The sequence below is a fragment of the Nicotiana tomentosiformis genome, chromosome 7, assembly GCF_000390325.3.
Source record: "Nicotiana tomentosiformis chromosome 7, ASM39032v3, whole genome shotgun sequence".
Taxonomy (NCBI): Eukaryota; Viridiplantae; Streptophyta; class Magnoliopsida; order Solanales; family Solanaceae; genus Nicotiana; species Nicotiana tomentosiformis.
The window spans coordinates 50,149,474-50,166,589 of NC_090818.1; the positions used below are offsets into that span (position 1 = coordinate 50,149,474).

The window sequence follows — 17,116 nt, forward strand, 5'->3', positions numbered from 1 at the left end:
ATTCAAGTACGGTAAAAAATTAGGTGCTCACAACAATATCGTATATCGGCCTCTTATGTTGGCACTTGGCACCTCAGTTTAAAGTTGGAGAATTCAACACTTTGATGAGGTTCAGCTAAGTGAATGTCTCTCAAGAAAATATCTTGAAGAATCCTTATAAACAAATCAGCATATCCAAAAGATATACTCCTATTAATATGTTTACAAAGAAAACATCGAATGTAACTTAGTAAGAGAATGCACTTATATGTGAACCAACAAAGAGAGGAAGTATTAGACCAACAGGTGAGTCAAGATGGATTGTCCATCCAATTCAAAATTACTTTTCAATTTATTTGTTTATTCTCCTAGTCTTCAATCATACATGGAGTTGCTAAGAAAGAGTTGATTTGAACGAAAACTGTACTTAACTAGATCCAACAGTTAGAATGGCTTAATTCTAGGTAAAACCTATTCCAATCCTAGTTATAAGGAGTACACCATTTATCTGATTCACCCAAATTTAAACGAGTTGCAAAAGTTATAAATTTATTTGTCAAGAAGATTGACATCTTACGGGAAAATAACAAATAAAACTAAAAAAGGGAAAGATAATCCCAAAGAGTTGGCTTATCTTTTTCTTCCGATATATGTTATGCTGCAGGGATGTGACGTGGCAGCAAACTCAGTAAATGGTCCGCCACGTTTCGGGACAAGTTCAACGTGTTAAAAGCTCATAAGCTGTACAAAGGACTCTTGCCCTCTAACATTTTTATCTTTGCCAAAGGACTAGCTCAGAAAAAAGAGTGTTGTCCTCTGTTAAGACCTCTCTTTGTTGTGAGTTGTAAAAATTAGGAAGAAGGAACATATATCCATGGCCATGAGTGGTTATAAGCTTCTGTACTTTTACAGTACCTCGCATGTATCTCGATTGAAACTACGCCTCCTCCCCTTTGTTCCCATATCTATACGGGTATATCTCTTTCTCCAGTTTCTTCCTTCTTTATTTATTGATTACAACAAAGAATTAATGGTTTCTCCAAGGTTAATTTTGGATAGTTATAATGTTAAGTTATTTTTTTATAGTAACTTAACATAGTTGATCTATACTTTGTATAGAAAATTAAAAGAGCTTGCGGCAGGTTAATGATCAACGTGAAAATAGTTTATGTCGATCGGTAAATCAGCGAAGGAATCACACAGCCGAATTGGAGGAGGTTGTACATAGCCGATCCAATTAATTTGGAAATGACATGTAGTCGATCAGTGAAAAATTCAGAGATTCTCACAAGAGGATTCAAAAGTATATAAAAAATATCTAAGGAAATAACAATTAGAATATGAACTTAAGACGAGAGCAATACTTTTTGGTCACCTTTGCACTTTAGGACCATGTAGCTCGGCTCCTCTAGTCAATTGATAGTGATCGACGACAATTAATGTTCATCTTTCTTACTCCCCCTGTCAGAGGTATACACAATCAATAAAGGAAAATTACGAACACCATGCAGAAGAAAAAGCACCTACAACAGCTGAGGAATTCATGAGAGTGGCAGATGAGATGGCGGAAGACAAAGAACATTTAAAAAGAGTTGCAAAAGAGAGAGATGGGCAGGGTTTTGCCAGCCAAACAGTGGACAAGGCAATGGAAGAGGCTACAATAGGCGACTCTAATTTAAAAGAGCCAGCTCCTGGCAAAGGGAACTTTCACAAGAGGGGCGATGACTCTGATGACCTCCTTAAAAATACCCACAAAACCAAATAGTGAGTAATTGAAGATCATGAGATCGATTAAAGTTGTAATTAGCCTAGTAATGCAACTTTTTCGTGATACGTGTTCAAAAGTAAATAACTAGTACTCTTGCTAAATAATACTCTAGCCTCATGACGTGTACATTCCCTTGCTTGCATTTCCTTTCTTTTCAGCTGTATCCTGTATCCATAAGACTAGTTCTTTGAGGGAACGTTATATTTTGCCTAGAGTTATGTACTTTAATAATCTGGTTTTAGTTCGGAACTAGTTACTCTGCTTTACTGGTCTGATTCACCTGATTATATTCTAGTGATGGAAAGTTCACTGTGGAGTGTTTTAGCGCCGACTCCATTCCTAGATAATGTATATCCCTATTATCATTTTTTCCTTCTTTCTTTTCTTGCACGTTTTTGGTTTGTGGGTTCGCTACATATTGCGAGACTTTCGACGATGAAGGCTCACTAATAAAGATGATTTTCACATTTCGACTTGATACTTGCATTTATTTCATTTGAGCTTTTACCCCCCCCCCCCCCCCCCCCCCTTTCCTTTTGTCCTCGGAATGGCAAATTTATTTTCTATTTATACAACAAAATGGTTCGAATTGTATGCCCAAATATTTGGGTGACAAATAAAAGTCTTGTGCATAGATAAGTCAAATGGCAAGCGGAATTTATGATGCCACACATTAGCTCATGACGCTTCCTTGAAATACTATGGCAGACAGAAATGTCTTATGTATAAAAATTTTTTTCAAGGGATATACATGAGATGCTCTCTGAATTTGTCCAGATAAATAAGTTTCTTACTCAACCTTTAAGGGTGTACTAGTATCTCCCTATCGTTTACCTAAGTAAATTTAATATTTCTCTGACAACCAAACTTTATCTTAGTTGTGTAAACACGCACATGTTATTTGCATGATTTTTACTTTTTTCCCCCTAGACTAATTCAACAATAACCACCACCACCCCCTTCCCGAAAATACTCCAACATCCCTAAAACTCAACAGTTTCACACCCTTCACCGTTTTTGTTCAATTCATAACTCCTTACAAAGAGCAACCATTAGACCATTTTTAATTAAAAAGATTTTCAGATTTCAATCTACAAATCAGTGTTTTAAAAGGCGTGGGCGTAAGGCGATGTGTTTTACATATATCTTAGCGAGGCGTAAGTTCCGAGGCACGAGGCGTAAGCCCCATAGGTATTTAATTTTTAATATTTTATAAAATAATATAATGACAGTAAGTATTTATAAACAGCTAAAATTATATATATATATATATATATATATATATATATATATATATATATATATATATATATATATATATATATATATATATATATGCGCGCGCACGTTCTCTCCATCGCTACAAAAAAACTAATTAAAATAATCTATTATACGCTACTTACAAGCACAAATAATTTGAGTCTAAAAGAATAAAGTTTTCTATATGGAGGAACAAAAAGGATGATTAACCTACAATTTGAATTTTGAACTTGTTGCCATGAAGGAGAATGCAGTTCTCTTTGTATTTGTAAAAAAATTAAATATTTGTTGCTTTTGGGAGATAATAGCAGACTAGCAGACAAGATAAAAAATTGGAAAAGACCATGAATTAGGGCTTCAATCAATAAAAAAAGATCTTGACTTTTAAATTTAATACTTTTGAATTCCTTTTTAAACCTTTTGAGTAATTATTAAACTGACTTTTGAGAATTTGGGTATTATATTAATGACTTATTCAACAAATTTGTTTTAATTTGAAAAAGTCTTTGGGGCTTACTGCTCACTAAAAAATCGCGCCTTGAACGCCCAGGCGTACGCCCCAAATTGCTGGGTGTACGCCTCTTAAGACTTTCGCCCCACACCATCGCCCTGGGGCGTTTTTGGTACGCCTCGCCCCAGGGCTCGCCCGAAAACGCCTTTTAAAACAGTGCTACAAATTATAATAAATCACCGTCCAATTTCTTTCAACCATTTTTTGCCATTGAAGACCGTCCAACTAGCTTCAATAATCAACAATACAATCCATTTATTTTTAGATTTTATCATCTTTTACCTCTTTTCATTACCAATATGAACTAATGAGTGTCAGAAATTGGAAGAGAAAACAGAGAAAGTAGAAATTGGGTTGCCTTTAATAATGACATTTGTAGAATTAAATATGTACCAAATATTAATTAAGGAACATTGTGAAAGAATTAAAGAAGGAGTAGTAGACTAGCAATAACGGGTTAATTTCGCTGATGGTCATTCAACTATATTTTAATTTCACTAAAGTCACTTAACTATTTTTTGTCACTTAAAAGTAACTAAACTTTATCATTGTTACTTAAAAGTCATTTTGGCTCAAACCCTACCATAAATATGATATAGCATAAAATTTAATGAGAAAAATCCAAAAATAAATACCACATAAGCTTAAATGGGTCATACCCACTAAATTAATTTTTTCCTTAATGTGATTTGACCCATAACCTAAATAGGTTTCAATACAGGGAAAAAACACATCCTTGATAAAATTAGGTCTTGTGATTTTTTTTTTTGGGGGGGAGGGGAGGGGGGAGGGGGTTGATCGTACTGATACAATCTTTCTTTTGTCTAAACAATTGCAATAGGTTGTCTATAATTACATGTCTATTGACAATTTTTGTTATGCACTTTAATTATATGTGTTGCTTACTAAGCAGGTTATTTGTATGATGATGTTGCTTAAAAAGCCACATTTTGAAATTAATAGAATGGTAGTTTATGAAAATATATTCTCATTAGCCTTGTTATTCTTGTATGCTTATGATACACATTAATATGTTATGTGAGATGGATACAATACTATTTTAACTTCACTAGAAAATTATAAATATGTTATGTGAGTTGGATACAATAGTATTTTAACTTTAGTAGAGTTATAAAATGATTCGAATGGGGCATACAAATAAGAGAATTTTTTTTAGTATAAAATAATTATAAATGGGCATTATGTAACAGAAAAGGCAAAAAATTTATAGTATAGAATAATTATTTTAAACTATTATAGATTTTTTTTAAAATCGAAATCATTTGGGTTATGGGTCAAATAACATTAAGGGAGAAGTGGATCTAAAGTGGTTATGGTCAATTTAAACTTATGTGACATTTATTTTTGAATTTTTCTCATTAAATTTTATGCCATGTCATATTTATGGTAGGGGTTTGAGCCTAAATGACTTTTAAGTGACAATGATAAAGTTTAATTACTTTTAAGTGACAAAAAATAATTGAGTGACTTTAGTGAAATTAAAAGATAGTTGAATGATGATCAGTGAAATTAACCCTAGCAATAACTAAGGAGAAGAAAAGGTGGGAGAGAGAGAGGTTGGCGGAAGGTGAAGTTTCGACTTTGATTTGGAATTTGAGAATAAGAAGAAAACAAAGAAAATAAAGAAGAGAAAATATATGGGGATTAAGAAGAGAAAGAAGAAGAGGAAACGAGGAAGAAAATAAAGAAGAACAGAAAGAGAAGAAAAGGAAAAAGAAATAAAATAACAAAGAATAAGAATATAAACAATACATAAAATATTAATAATAAATATTTAAGTGCAATTAGTTGATAACATCCAATTAAAAGATAGCACTTGCCTAGTTTAATTATTTTTTAATATTTTTTTTGCCTTTCACGCGCATATAGGAATGTGATAACACATTCTTTGTCAGATCAACTTTGAGGGTGGTATTAAATTCACTTTGGACAACAATAGGGAGGTATTAGGATACCCGTAAAGATTGAGTAGGAAACTCATTTATTTGGACAAGTTCAGGGAGCATCTTATGTATTATCCCTTTTTTGAACGGCAAAGGGCCAAATATACACATATACTATGAGAAAAGGTTTAAATATACCTTTCGTTATACTTTGGGTCCAAATATACCCTTCCCGTAATACTATTGGTTTAAATATACCCTTCTTCTGTTAAGTTTATTTAAGGTGGACATCTAATCCTATGTGGCACCGATATTTGATGAGGTGAATGCCACATGGCATGCCACCTCAACGCCCTTAATCCATATTTAAAATTTGAAATACAATATTTTTTATGGTAGGTAATGGTGGCAATAATGGTGGAGGGAAAGAAAATTTTAGTGGTGGAAAAAAAAATAGAAGGGAGGGATATATTTGGCCCTTTTTCGTTTTCTTAATGAAAATAATATATGAGTCGATATTTGTCTCAGTACTTGGGACTAAGCAATATCGAGAAAAGAGTCAGCCGAGGTCGACCAGAAGATGGCGAAACCCATAGTCGAGATGCAGAAGATGGTCGGTGTAGAGTGCCGTAAAAAGAGCTGTAACGGCTAGTTTATTCGGGCAGAATATTAAAAAGAATATTCTGTTGGATATTCTTTGTATTTGTACTACTAGAATTTATTGGGGGTATGTCCTATATAAATATAAAAAAAGATAATGAATATATGCATGCGAAATTCATTGTGATAAGAGCAGACCTTGCTAAAAGATTCTCTCATTGAAAAGATATAAAGAACACTTTTTTTTCTCAAGATTCTTGTTCATATTATCCTACACTTTTTCATTAGATCCGAGAAGATTTCGAATGTTCTAAGATCTGTCTATCACTCATCATTGTCGGGAGAAATAATCACCTACCTCATCATTTATTGGGTGAATCACTCCTCCTATTTACTCAAATGACATTTATTGCTATTCATTTTTAGTCATTCTCTCATTATTGCTTATACTTCATGACTATTTAATGCTTATTATTGTCAACCCAATATTGGATCTGTCCCACCTCATACATGTTTTCAAGATTCGCGTCTAGAGATATTATCATTAACTAGGTTTAACTCGTTATTACACAAAAATAATAGTTTCAGCCGAAAGTTATACTCTTTGGTCAAATAATTTGGCGCCGTCTGTGGGGATTATATAGTTAAATCTTTTAGTTTCTTCTAGATCTACTACTAACACTGGTGACTAACGTAAAGGAAAAGAAAAAAGAAAATAAGAACAAGATCCTACTCTCTCTGCATACATAGATCTAATATGGCAGGTAACGAAAAAGAAAGAATGAGAATAATGAGTACCTCCCAACCAACCTCATGAACATCATCAATGAGAGCTGTGAAGCAGTGTACGGGGACGTAACGCCCAATGCCTCCCCCGGACGAGGTGGGTCACCCATCCCCACAGCAGCAACATAAAATTTCTTGGTAAGGGAGCCTCAACATCCGTGGCGAAGGAGGCGCCACCAGCAATAAAAAAACTCCTAGAGGCCTGGCTAACCGACACACTAATCAGCGTCCTCCATAAACCCGCTCAGTACACGGCTACAGAAAATGCAAGAACTTGCGTTATACCACCAGCGGACGAGCAGCATGATCAATTCCCTCTTCCTCCCCCAACGATAGGTATTGCTCACAATGTCATTAATGGTGCAAGTAACAACACTCTCGCGGCCATTTTGAAAAGGATGGAGGAAATGAAAAATGAGGACAGTGCGCTTCGGGACCAACTAAGAGAACACCAAGAAAGGGTCGATAAGATACCGGGCGCGCCCAAGCTCTTGCCGAAGAGAGATGCCGGTCGATTCGTCGAGCAGCCTTATAGCGAAGATGCCGCCTCACATGCCATACCGAAGACCTTTAAAATGCCGCCTTATCTGAAAATATATGATGGCACGACCGACCCCGAAGACCATGTGACTCAGTACGTCACCGCCGTGAAAGGCGTTGACCTCGCCAAGGAACAAATATCCTCCATTTTGTAAAAAATATTTGGCGAGACCCTCACAGGAGGAGCATTAACTTGGTATTCACAATTGCATGCGCGTTCTATTGAGACCTTCGAAGAAATGGTTGATAAGTTCGTAACGGCCCATGCTAGGGCCAAAAACGTGGAGGCGAGAGTAAATGAAATAGTTGCCATTAAACAGCCTTCGGGAGAGGGATTGAGGGATTTCCTCGCCTGGTTCAACCGAGTAAGAATGACCTTGCCAAATGTATCAGAAGGGATGGCGGTCGCAGCTTTTCAAAACGGGCTGAGTAGAAACGGTTCGAGGGCAACAAGAAAGCTACTGATTCGACTTATGAAGTACCTACCAACTACTTGGGATGAGATACACAATGCATATTGCACCGAAGTCCGAGCAGACGAGGATGACCTCAATGGGCCGACCCATCGACTGACCTCGATGCAAGCTGAATCCAGGAAAGATCGAAGAAATAATATCAGATGAGATCTCGCGACCTAGAGACCCAACCGGGAACGACATCTACCATATGTCAAAACCACCACTGCATCCTTATCTCGCCATGAAGAGGGCCCACCCCGATCAAGCACAGGGACTCACCGGAATGAGAGAGGTATGCCTCATTTATTATCCGCTCACAATTTTTGTATGTCACCCACAGAAATAGTCTACGCCTTGGAGAAGCTCGGACCAAAGGTAAAGTGGCCACAAAAAATAAGGTCAGACCCGAATACCAGAAAATCAGACGCTCTCTGCGAGTTCCATCAAGAGAGAGGACATAAAAACGAAGATTGCATCGTGTTGATACCCAATTTTGCCCTCATATTTTTTTCAAATAGTATATATACTTTTAAAATATCATTTTGCATCATTACTTAATTTACAAGAGTTATACAAGTATTTTCTATAGTTTTTATAATTTCTTTTTTTAAAACAAAAGGTTTAAAATCGATTTTCTTGCATTTAAATTACTTGAATATTTATTAATTACCCCTTAAATTATTTTTTGATGACTTAATTATCCATATTTATTATTTTCATCAACATATATGTTTCAGAATATTTTACTTTATTTTATATAAGTATATTTGTATTTTTAAGCTATTTACATAATTTGCAATAATAGCCTATATATTGTGCATAATAACATTTTTATTACATTATTTGTACCCAAATAGAATTTTATATTTATACAATGTTAAATTATTATTTTCAAGCATCTTACTACACAAATAATATTTCTACTATTTGTTAATTACTTTTTATAAATAGTTTTTATAATTTTTCGTGTATTTAATTTGTAGCCCAAATTTGGGGCTAATTTCGGACCAAACAGACCCAAATCACTGGCCCAGAGATCCCCAATCCTTAGCCCAACCTCCTTTGGCCCAAACCAAATGACCCCTCTCCCAAACCCGGTCGGGACCCGTTACAACGACCCGCTCCGTTTTCTTCTAATCTTAATCGTTGATCTCTCAAGATCAACAACCCACAATCACCCTTCTGCTTTAAACTAACAAACCCACCCGAAACGCTACCATTTCTCTAAGACCGTCGCCCCTAAATCCTCTCTTCTCCTCTCCTCTCAAACCCTAGCAGCCGCCTCCCTTAACCCACTTTAACGGACCTTAATCATTGTTATTCTCTCATACTCTCACTCATTCAATACTATTCTGAATCTATTGCTCTTGGCCGTCTAAAAGCCAAGGCCATCGGAACCCTCTCTAACGACCTCCCTAGTGCGAGCACTGCTCGGGGCTCAATTGAGGCTCCTGTGAACTCTGACGCACTAGGATTTGGGTCTTTTAGTTGTTCTCTTTGCTAGTGATATTCGAGTTATTTCTGACAGTTAGCCTTCTCTTTTATTTTTGTTTGTTGAATCTGCAAACTGGTGAGTGTCTTGACTTTTCAATTCTATCCTCTTTTTCTTGTTTCCAGTGCTTCATATATCCATGTTGTTCGAACCAATATGACTCCAATTTTGTGTTGTAATCTTGGCAACTTTATTTGCATTGTAGCTATTCTGCAATTCTGAATCTCCTAGTGTCACAACCTGCCTAATTCTGTAAACTCCTTTGTGTTTAGCTTGAATGACTATGTATCTTTAAGTTTGCTTTGTTGTTCTGCAGTTTATTGTGAGTTTGTCTCATGCCTTGTTTTGGATTCTCACACTGAAATTCCTAGGGAATCATCTCTTACCCATAATTTGCCTTAATGAACTTCTATTGATAATTCCTTAATGTGAACTCTGTTTTTTACCTGCTTACATGAACCATATTTATTGTCGCAATGTTTTAACCAAACCTGTTGCTTTGTTCTGGTGCTTGGTCAATCCTGCATACTTTGGTATTGCTTATGCATCTAGTTGAATCCCAATACATTTAGGTTCCATGATCATGCATAGTCGACTAGCTTAAGTTCTGAGTCTGCCTGTTCTATTTAACTTTAAGATAATATGTCTTCCTGCCATGACACCTTTGGACTTTGAGATCTTTGTGTTGTACTCAGCATGATTAGGCTTCTCATCGATTGCTTGCTTGCCTGTTTGGCGTGTGTAATTGTCATTTCCTGACTATGACTCTGTCTGATCATTCATGACTTAGACTCCTAGGTTTTAAAATCCTTTTAGGCCAATGCTCTATTCTGAACTCATTCTGAAAAAATTAGCATGTTCACCTCTCCTAGTGTTATGTCTATCTTTAGCATGTTGTCACCTGCTTAATGATGTGACCTATGTTGCATTTACCATGTTTCAAGTCGAGTCTATTTACTCTTCTAGTTTACTGTTCTTTGTTTAATCAATGTTGTCACTTTTGCTTCTGAAATGCCAATGTGTTTATGAATCCTGCTAAATGTCATACAACCCCGTCTCTATAAGGTGTTGCTTTAGAACTATTTGGTTGGTTTCCATGTATGGTCTATTAATTTATTTGGTAAATTGGTCAGTATTGGGCTAGATGTGAGTCCATGTGTGGCTTTGGGCTCTGCAAATGGGCATATTCTCCTGTTTTTTTGAAGTGTTTAGATCCGGGCATGTTATCCGAATGAAAGATTCTATTGAAGGCATAAGCAGTGCTGGGGTTAACTCTTCTTAAGTCTGCCCTATTTGTTCGGCCTGTAATCATCGTGGTTCTGTAATATTCGAAGTCTGTTTCTTTCCTTTCTTTTTTATCTTTGGTCATGTAATAATTTGTAAACAAACGATGAGGGAGATTAGTGAAAAGGGTTAGGGTATTCTAATGCTCGCATAAAAGGGTAGAAAACATGCCTATAGGGTCTATGTGTTCTATTTGCTATTTCGTTCAGCATGCCTTATATGTTATTTAGCTTAGTGTGTTGTACACTAATAGAATAGAAAGTGCCTATAGGAATCACGCACATACTTCACTTAACTTGTTGAAACATGTTGGCTCAAGTAATTGCTATATTTGTTTCTATATGTACTACTAGATGTTTATAGATAGCATGCTTATAGGATACAATAACACATGTTTTGCTAATGTCCACCTAGATACCATGTCTTTAGGGTTTCAATTAATTAATCAATCAACTGCTTCTATTGCTCTTAGCACACTGCTCCTTTAGACATCATGACTATAGGATCTTAATCAATCAATCGACTACTTCCGTTACTTTCATTACACTGCCCCGCCTAGATGGCATGCATATAGGGATAAAGTATTATAAAATCAAGTTCAATTGTCAATCCTACCTATGGGATATTATCACTCTTCTAGAAAACATGTTTATAAAATCAAACGTCGTTAATTCTGAGCTTTCAATAGTTTTACTGCCCCATTGTATAAACAATTTAGAGATCATGCCTATAGGAGCTCTTTTACACCTTTAATCTGTGAATTCATTAGGCAGAAACAACAATGATGTTTGCATGATGTTGGAGATAAGAATCGCCTAAAAATTATGCCTATAGGATTTGACAACTCTAATGCATCTTAATTCCCTAAAATATGTACTGCCTAAACTTCCCGCGTGCATTTGTTGTTTATGTGTGGAAGCTAATTTAGCCTTTAATTGTCTTTACGTGAAGTCCTATCAGTTTTGAATGCCGCCTAGTTTTTATCATTTTGAGCAACCTAAGCTGAGTCTAGAACCACCTAATAGAGGTCCAAAACCTCCTGGACCATAGGCATCAGACGGGTAGTGCACGCATAGGGTACAATTTAGAATTGAATTAGAGCGCCTTTAAGCAAACAACTTCAACATAGTAATTGGGTAGAAGGATATGATAGTCTGTACCCACTGAATAATATGAGCAACCCCTACCTTAAGGGAGTAGCAAAGTATCACGGGGTGATCCTTTAGGCTAATAAAAGTTAGGACCCCCCCCCTCCCCTTATGTATTTTACACTCAGTCATTTAACATAAATCAATGTAGTTGTATCCTTATAGTCATTAAAATTTATGCCTATTCTCATATGTCTTTATAAGACTCTTCGACTTCTAAATTTTTCTTTATTTTGTTTAATCACCTAGCCTAATTGCATAATCCACATAATTTAAAGTTCGACCGAGACCCACAGTTATGGACCTCGAAGAGTGCCTAATACCTTCCCTTTGAGGTAATTTGAACCCTTACCCGATATTTGGTGACACAGACTAATCGAATATAGTTATTTGCAAATAGGTGCCCTAACGCACCTCAAAATCGTTAGGTGGCGACTCTTCTTTTTTAATACCCATTTAAAAGAGTTGTCACACATCGAAACCTGCTTTCGCGAGAAAATGGGAAGCGACAACATGGCAACTCTGCTGGAAAATACTTAGGCTTTTACCATAATAAACTTGACTTATGTGGATTACTTTCTTTTTCTTTATTTGTTTTAAACTGCTATTACATGCGCATCCCTTCCCTTATTCGCCTTTATCTGTTTTAAATTGCTATGACATGCACATCCCTTCCCTTATTCTCCTTTATTTGCTGGCATGTATGACCTCTCTCCATCTCCTTCATCTTGTCTAAGATTTCTATATTATGACTCTCCCATCCCTATTTCCCTACCTGCTTCATTACGTTCTCGCACATTTTTTCATGAGCTAAATTGACTTCTCTTTTGTCTTTCTTTTCTTTTCTTTTCTCTTCATGTTCACTTTTGCTATTTTATTTACTACTTTTACGTACTTTTATAATGTAAATACTTGGCAATGTGTTATTATTTTTGCATAAAGCATGCTCCACATCATACTCCACTCGTGCCGATTATCAACATAGCGCGCTTGATGAGTGTCCGCGCTTTCCTAAAATCACCCTTTTTAAATCGGAAAGGCTTATTTGCGATAGACTAGTCGATCAGCGGTGCAGCCGACAATCCCGTGCCTTTCCCTCTCAAGTTGTCCACTTGGGAGTACCAGTCTAGACCCTTCTAGAAACCCTACTCCAATTTGAAATGTACATGCATTTTGCTAAACCTAGAACGGGTTGAAGCGTTGTTAACGTAACAACCCGCTAAGATGAACTTTGCCCAAAGTCCGTTGGGAATTCCACAATCCCAATGGACACTATCATCTTATATGAATTACTTGGAGAAAATATGCCAACGTGTTGATCATTATCGCATAAGTAGTCTAATCTGGAGGGGGAAAGGGCTAACCTTTGTTTGTTTGCAGAAAATGAAGCACGAAATCCCCAGGTTCGGTATGGTCCAGAATATCCCGCCTTTGCTACTTGACTGATGGAAAGATCTTGTGCCTTGTGAAATGAATCATGTGAGGAGAGTACTTGGTGACCTGCCATATTTGTTGAACATTCAACTAAATAGGGAATTGATCGAGGCCGCTACCATATTCTGGGATGAGAATTGAGCTATTTTTCCGTTTGACAATATAGAAACGACTCCTCTCCTAGAAGAAATAGGAGATTTCGCCAAGTTACCATGGGATAGTCCGGGACTTCTAGTATCATAGAATCGCTCTCCCCGCAGTTCCCTGAAAATGTTGGGTTTTAAGAAGAATGACAAACTGCTCTGTCTAAAGAAATCATACATCCCTTTTGAGTTTCTTTACGAGCCTTATGGGTATAGCAAGTCATATCATCTTCATCATGATGAACTAACCATTACTTCTTTGAGATGGGTTCATCGCCGGGTTCATATTTTAATTGTCTGCTTCCTGGGGTTGTTGACCTTTCCTATTAAAGGAGGAAGAATTCATACTCACTTAGCCATGGTCGCTAGGACCTTAATGGATAGTATCGCAGGAAAAACTTATACTATCATCCCAATGATCTTAGCTGAGATGTACCACGCTCTAGATCGGTGCAAGCAGGTATTCAGAAGGTCAGGAGGATGATATAATACTTGAGGAAATCATCAAAGAAGTAGAGAATTTTGAAAACAAACCGAAGTCTAATTTGGAAGAAACCGAGGCTGTTAACTTAGGGGATTCTGAAACAGTCAAGGAAACTCGTATAAGAATTCATTTATCACCGTCAGAGAAAGAAGAGTATATCAGATTCCTAAAGGAGTATGGAGACATCTTTGCATGGTCCTACAACTATATGACTAGTTTGAGCACATCCATAGTAACTCACAAGCTACCCATCAATCCTATATGTCCACGGGTAAAGAAGAAGCTCAGAAAGTTCAAGCCAGATATGAGTTTGAAGATAAAAGAGGAGATCACCAAGAAAATCAAAGCCAATGTTCTACGAGTGGTCGAATACATGACCTGGTTAGCCAACATTGTGCCAGTTCCGAAGAAAGATGGGAAAGTTAGAGTATGTGTCGATTACCGAGATCTGAACAGAGCAAGTTCTAAGGATGATTTCCCGCTGCCTAACATACACATACTAACTGACAACTGCGCCAAGCATGAACTCTAATCCTTTGTGGATTGCTTCGTAGGATATCGCCAGATTTGGGTGGATGAAGAGGGTGCCGAAAAGACCGCCTTTATCACACCGTGGGGGATATATTGTTACAAAATGATGCCGTTTAGTTTGAAGAATGTTGGGGCCACCTACATGAGGGCCATGACGACTATCTTCCACGACATGATACATAAGAAAATAGAGGTGTACGTGGATGGTGTTATCATCAAATCTAAAAGGAGTTCAGATCACATAGCAGACTTGAAGAAAATTTTCGACTGGCTTCGAAAATACAATTTAAAGTTGAATCCTGCAAAATGTGCCTTCGGAGTCCCTACTGAAAAATTGTTAGATTTTATCGTCAGTCGCCGAGGTATTGAGTTAGACCCATCAAAAATCAAAGTTATCCAGGACTTGCCACCACCAAAAAATAAGAAAGATATGATGAGTTTTCTAGGGCGACTCAATTATATCAGCCGTTTTATAGCACAATCAACGGTGATATGTGAGCCAATCTTCAGAATGCGGAGGAAAGATGCTGCAACAAGATGGACTGAAGAATGCGAGAAAGCCTTCGACAAAATCAAGGAATATTTATCTAAACTGCCCATGTTGGTCCCACCAGAACCAGGAAGACCTCTGTTGTTTTATCTGTCTGTTTTGGATGGGGCCTTTGGTTGTGTTCTAGGACACCATGATAAAACTGGAAGGAATGAGCAGGCGATATATTATCTGAGCAAGAACCTTACGAAGCCCGGTACTCTTTATTGGAATGCACCTGCTGTGCTTTGACATGGATAGCCCAGAAGTTGAGATATTATTTCTGTGCGTACACTACATATCTCATATCAAGAATGGATCCGCTAAAATACATCTTTCAGAAACCCATGCCTAAGGGCAAGTTAGCAAAGTGGCAGATATTGCTGAGTGAGTTCGACATCGTCTATGTGACTCAGAAGGTAGTCAAAGGGCAAGCATTGGCGGATCACTTGGCAGAAAATCCCGTAGATAGAGAATATGAACCATTGAAAATGTATTTCCCTGACAAGGAGGTATCGTTCATAGGAGAAGATATTACCGAGGCATACGATGGTTGGAGGATGTTCTTCGACGGAGCAACAAACTTTAAAGGAGTGGATATCAGAGCTGTCTTAGTATCAAAAACTGGTCAACACTATCCAATATCCGCAAAACTTAGGTTTTCGTGCACCAACAACATGGCGGAATATGAGGCCTACATCCTGGGACTCAGGTTGGCCATTGACATGAACGTTCAAGAGTTGCTGGTAATCGGAGATTCAAACCTATTGGTGCACTGGGTTCTATGAGAATGGGCTACGAAGAACACCAAAATATTTTCATACTTGCACTGTGTACAAGACTTGATCAAGAGGTTCACAAAGATAGATTTCAAACATATTCCAAGGATTCAGACTGCGTTTTTAGATGCATTAGCCACTTTGTCGTCCATGATACAATACCCAAACAAGAATTTTATTGATCCTATCCCAATAGGATTTCATAAACAGCCAACTTATTGTGCTCATGTTGAAGAAGATATTGACGGAAATTCATGGTTCCACGACATCAAGGAATACTTGGAAAAAGGAGAATATCCAGAGCATGCTGCGCACACCTAGAAGCGCACGCTTCGAAGATTGTCTAACTATTTCTTTCAAAGCGGAGGAATTATGTAAAGAAGGACTCCTGACTTGGGATTGATGTGATGCGTCGATGACAAGGAGGCGTCTAGATTGCTCGAAGAAATACATGCCGAAACTTGCGGAGCCCACATGAATGGTTTCGTTCTGGTCAAGAAGATATTAAGAGCTGGATATTTCTGGATGACTATGGAAACATACTGCATCAAATATGTTCAAAAGTGTCACCAATGCTAGATACATGCTGATATGATATGAGTGCCGCCCAACGAACTCAATGCAACGAGTCCTCTCTCTTGATGTCATCGAACCAATTGAACTCGCTGCTTCAAACAGACATAGGTTCATTCTGGTATCTTTACACTACTTCACAAAATGGGTTGAAGTCGCATCCTATAAGGATGTAACTAAGAAGGTCGTAGCAGATTTTATTTGGGACCGCATCGTTTGTCGATTTTGAGTACCCGAGTCAATCATTACTGACAATGCCCCCAATCTCAACAATAACTTAATGAAAGACATATGTGAAACATTCAAGATCAAGCATCGAAACTCTACAGCATACATGCCACAAATTAATGGAGTCGTAGAAGCTGCCAACAAGAACATCAAGAAGATATTAAGGAAAATGGTAGACAATTACAAATAATGGCATGAGAAGCTACCGTTTACTTTGCTCGGGTATTTCACCACAATTCGTACATCCACTGGGGCAACTCCCTATCTATTGGTTTACGGTACTGAAGTTGTTATTCCTGCCAAAGTACAAATCCCTTCCTTAATAATCATACAGGAAGCTGAACTCAGCGACGCAGAATGGGTATGGAGCCGGTATGAACAACTATCTCTCATTGATGGAAAAAGAATGAACACAGTATGTCACGGTCAACTCTACCAGAATAGAATGGCAAGAGCTTTAAACAAAAAAGATTAGGTCAAGGCAATTCACACCGGGGCAATTAGTACTAAAAGGGATCTTCCCACATCAGGATGAAGAAAAGGGGAAATTCTCACCCAACTGGCAAGACCCTTACATGGTTCACCGAGTATTAATAGGAGGAGAACTTATACTTGCAAAAATGGATGGAGAGATTTGGCCAAAACCTATCAATTCGGAGTCAAGAGATACTATGTTTAAGTTTAT

The 17,116-nt window shown here is 37.3% G+C and overlaps 1 protein-coding gene and 1 long non-coding RNA gene across 2 annotated transcripts; both read left to right on the forward strand.

Moving 5' to 3' along the window:
- The first annotated feature begins 614 nt into the window (after positions 1 to 614).
- Positions 615 to 2,217, forward strand: LOC104103594 (uncharacterized). Its single transcript, XR_011409692.1, has 2 exons — positions 615 to 952; positions 1,448 to 2,217. It is a non-coding gene; the product is annotated as an uncharacterized lncRNA (long non-coding RNA).
- Positions 2,218 to 13,434: 11,217 nt separating this feature from the next.
- Positions 13,435 to 15,951, forward strand: LOC138895579 (uncharacterized). The gene is made up of 4 exons (XM_070180286.1): positions 13,435 to 13,517; positions 13,768 to 14,218; positions 15,268 to 15,597; positions 15,703 to 15,951. The coding sequence occupies exons 1-4, from the start codon at positions 13,435 to 13,437 to the stop codon at positions 15,949 to 15,951; spliced, it is 1,113 nt and encodes a 370-aa protein (XP_070036387.1).
- Positions 15,952 to 17,116: the final 1,165 nt, after the last annotated feature.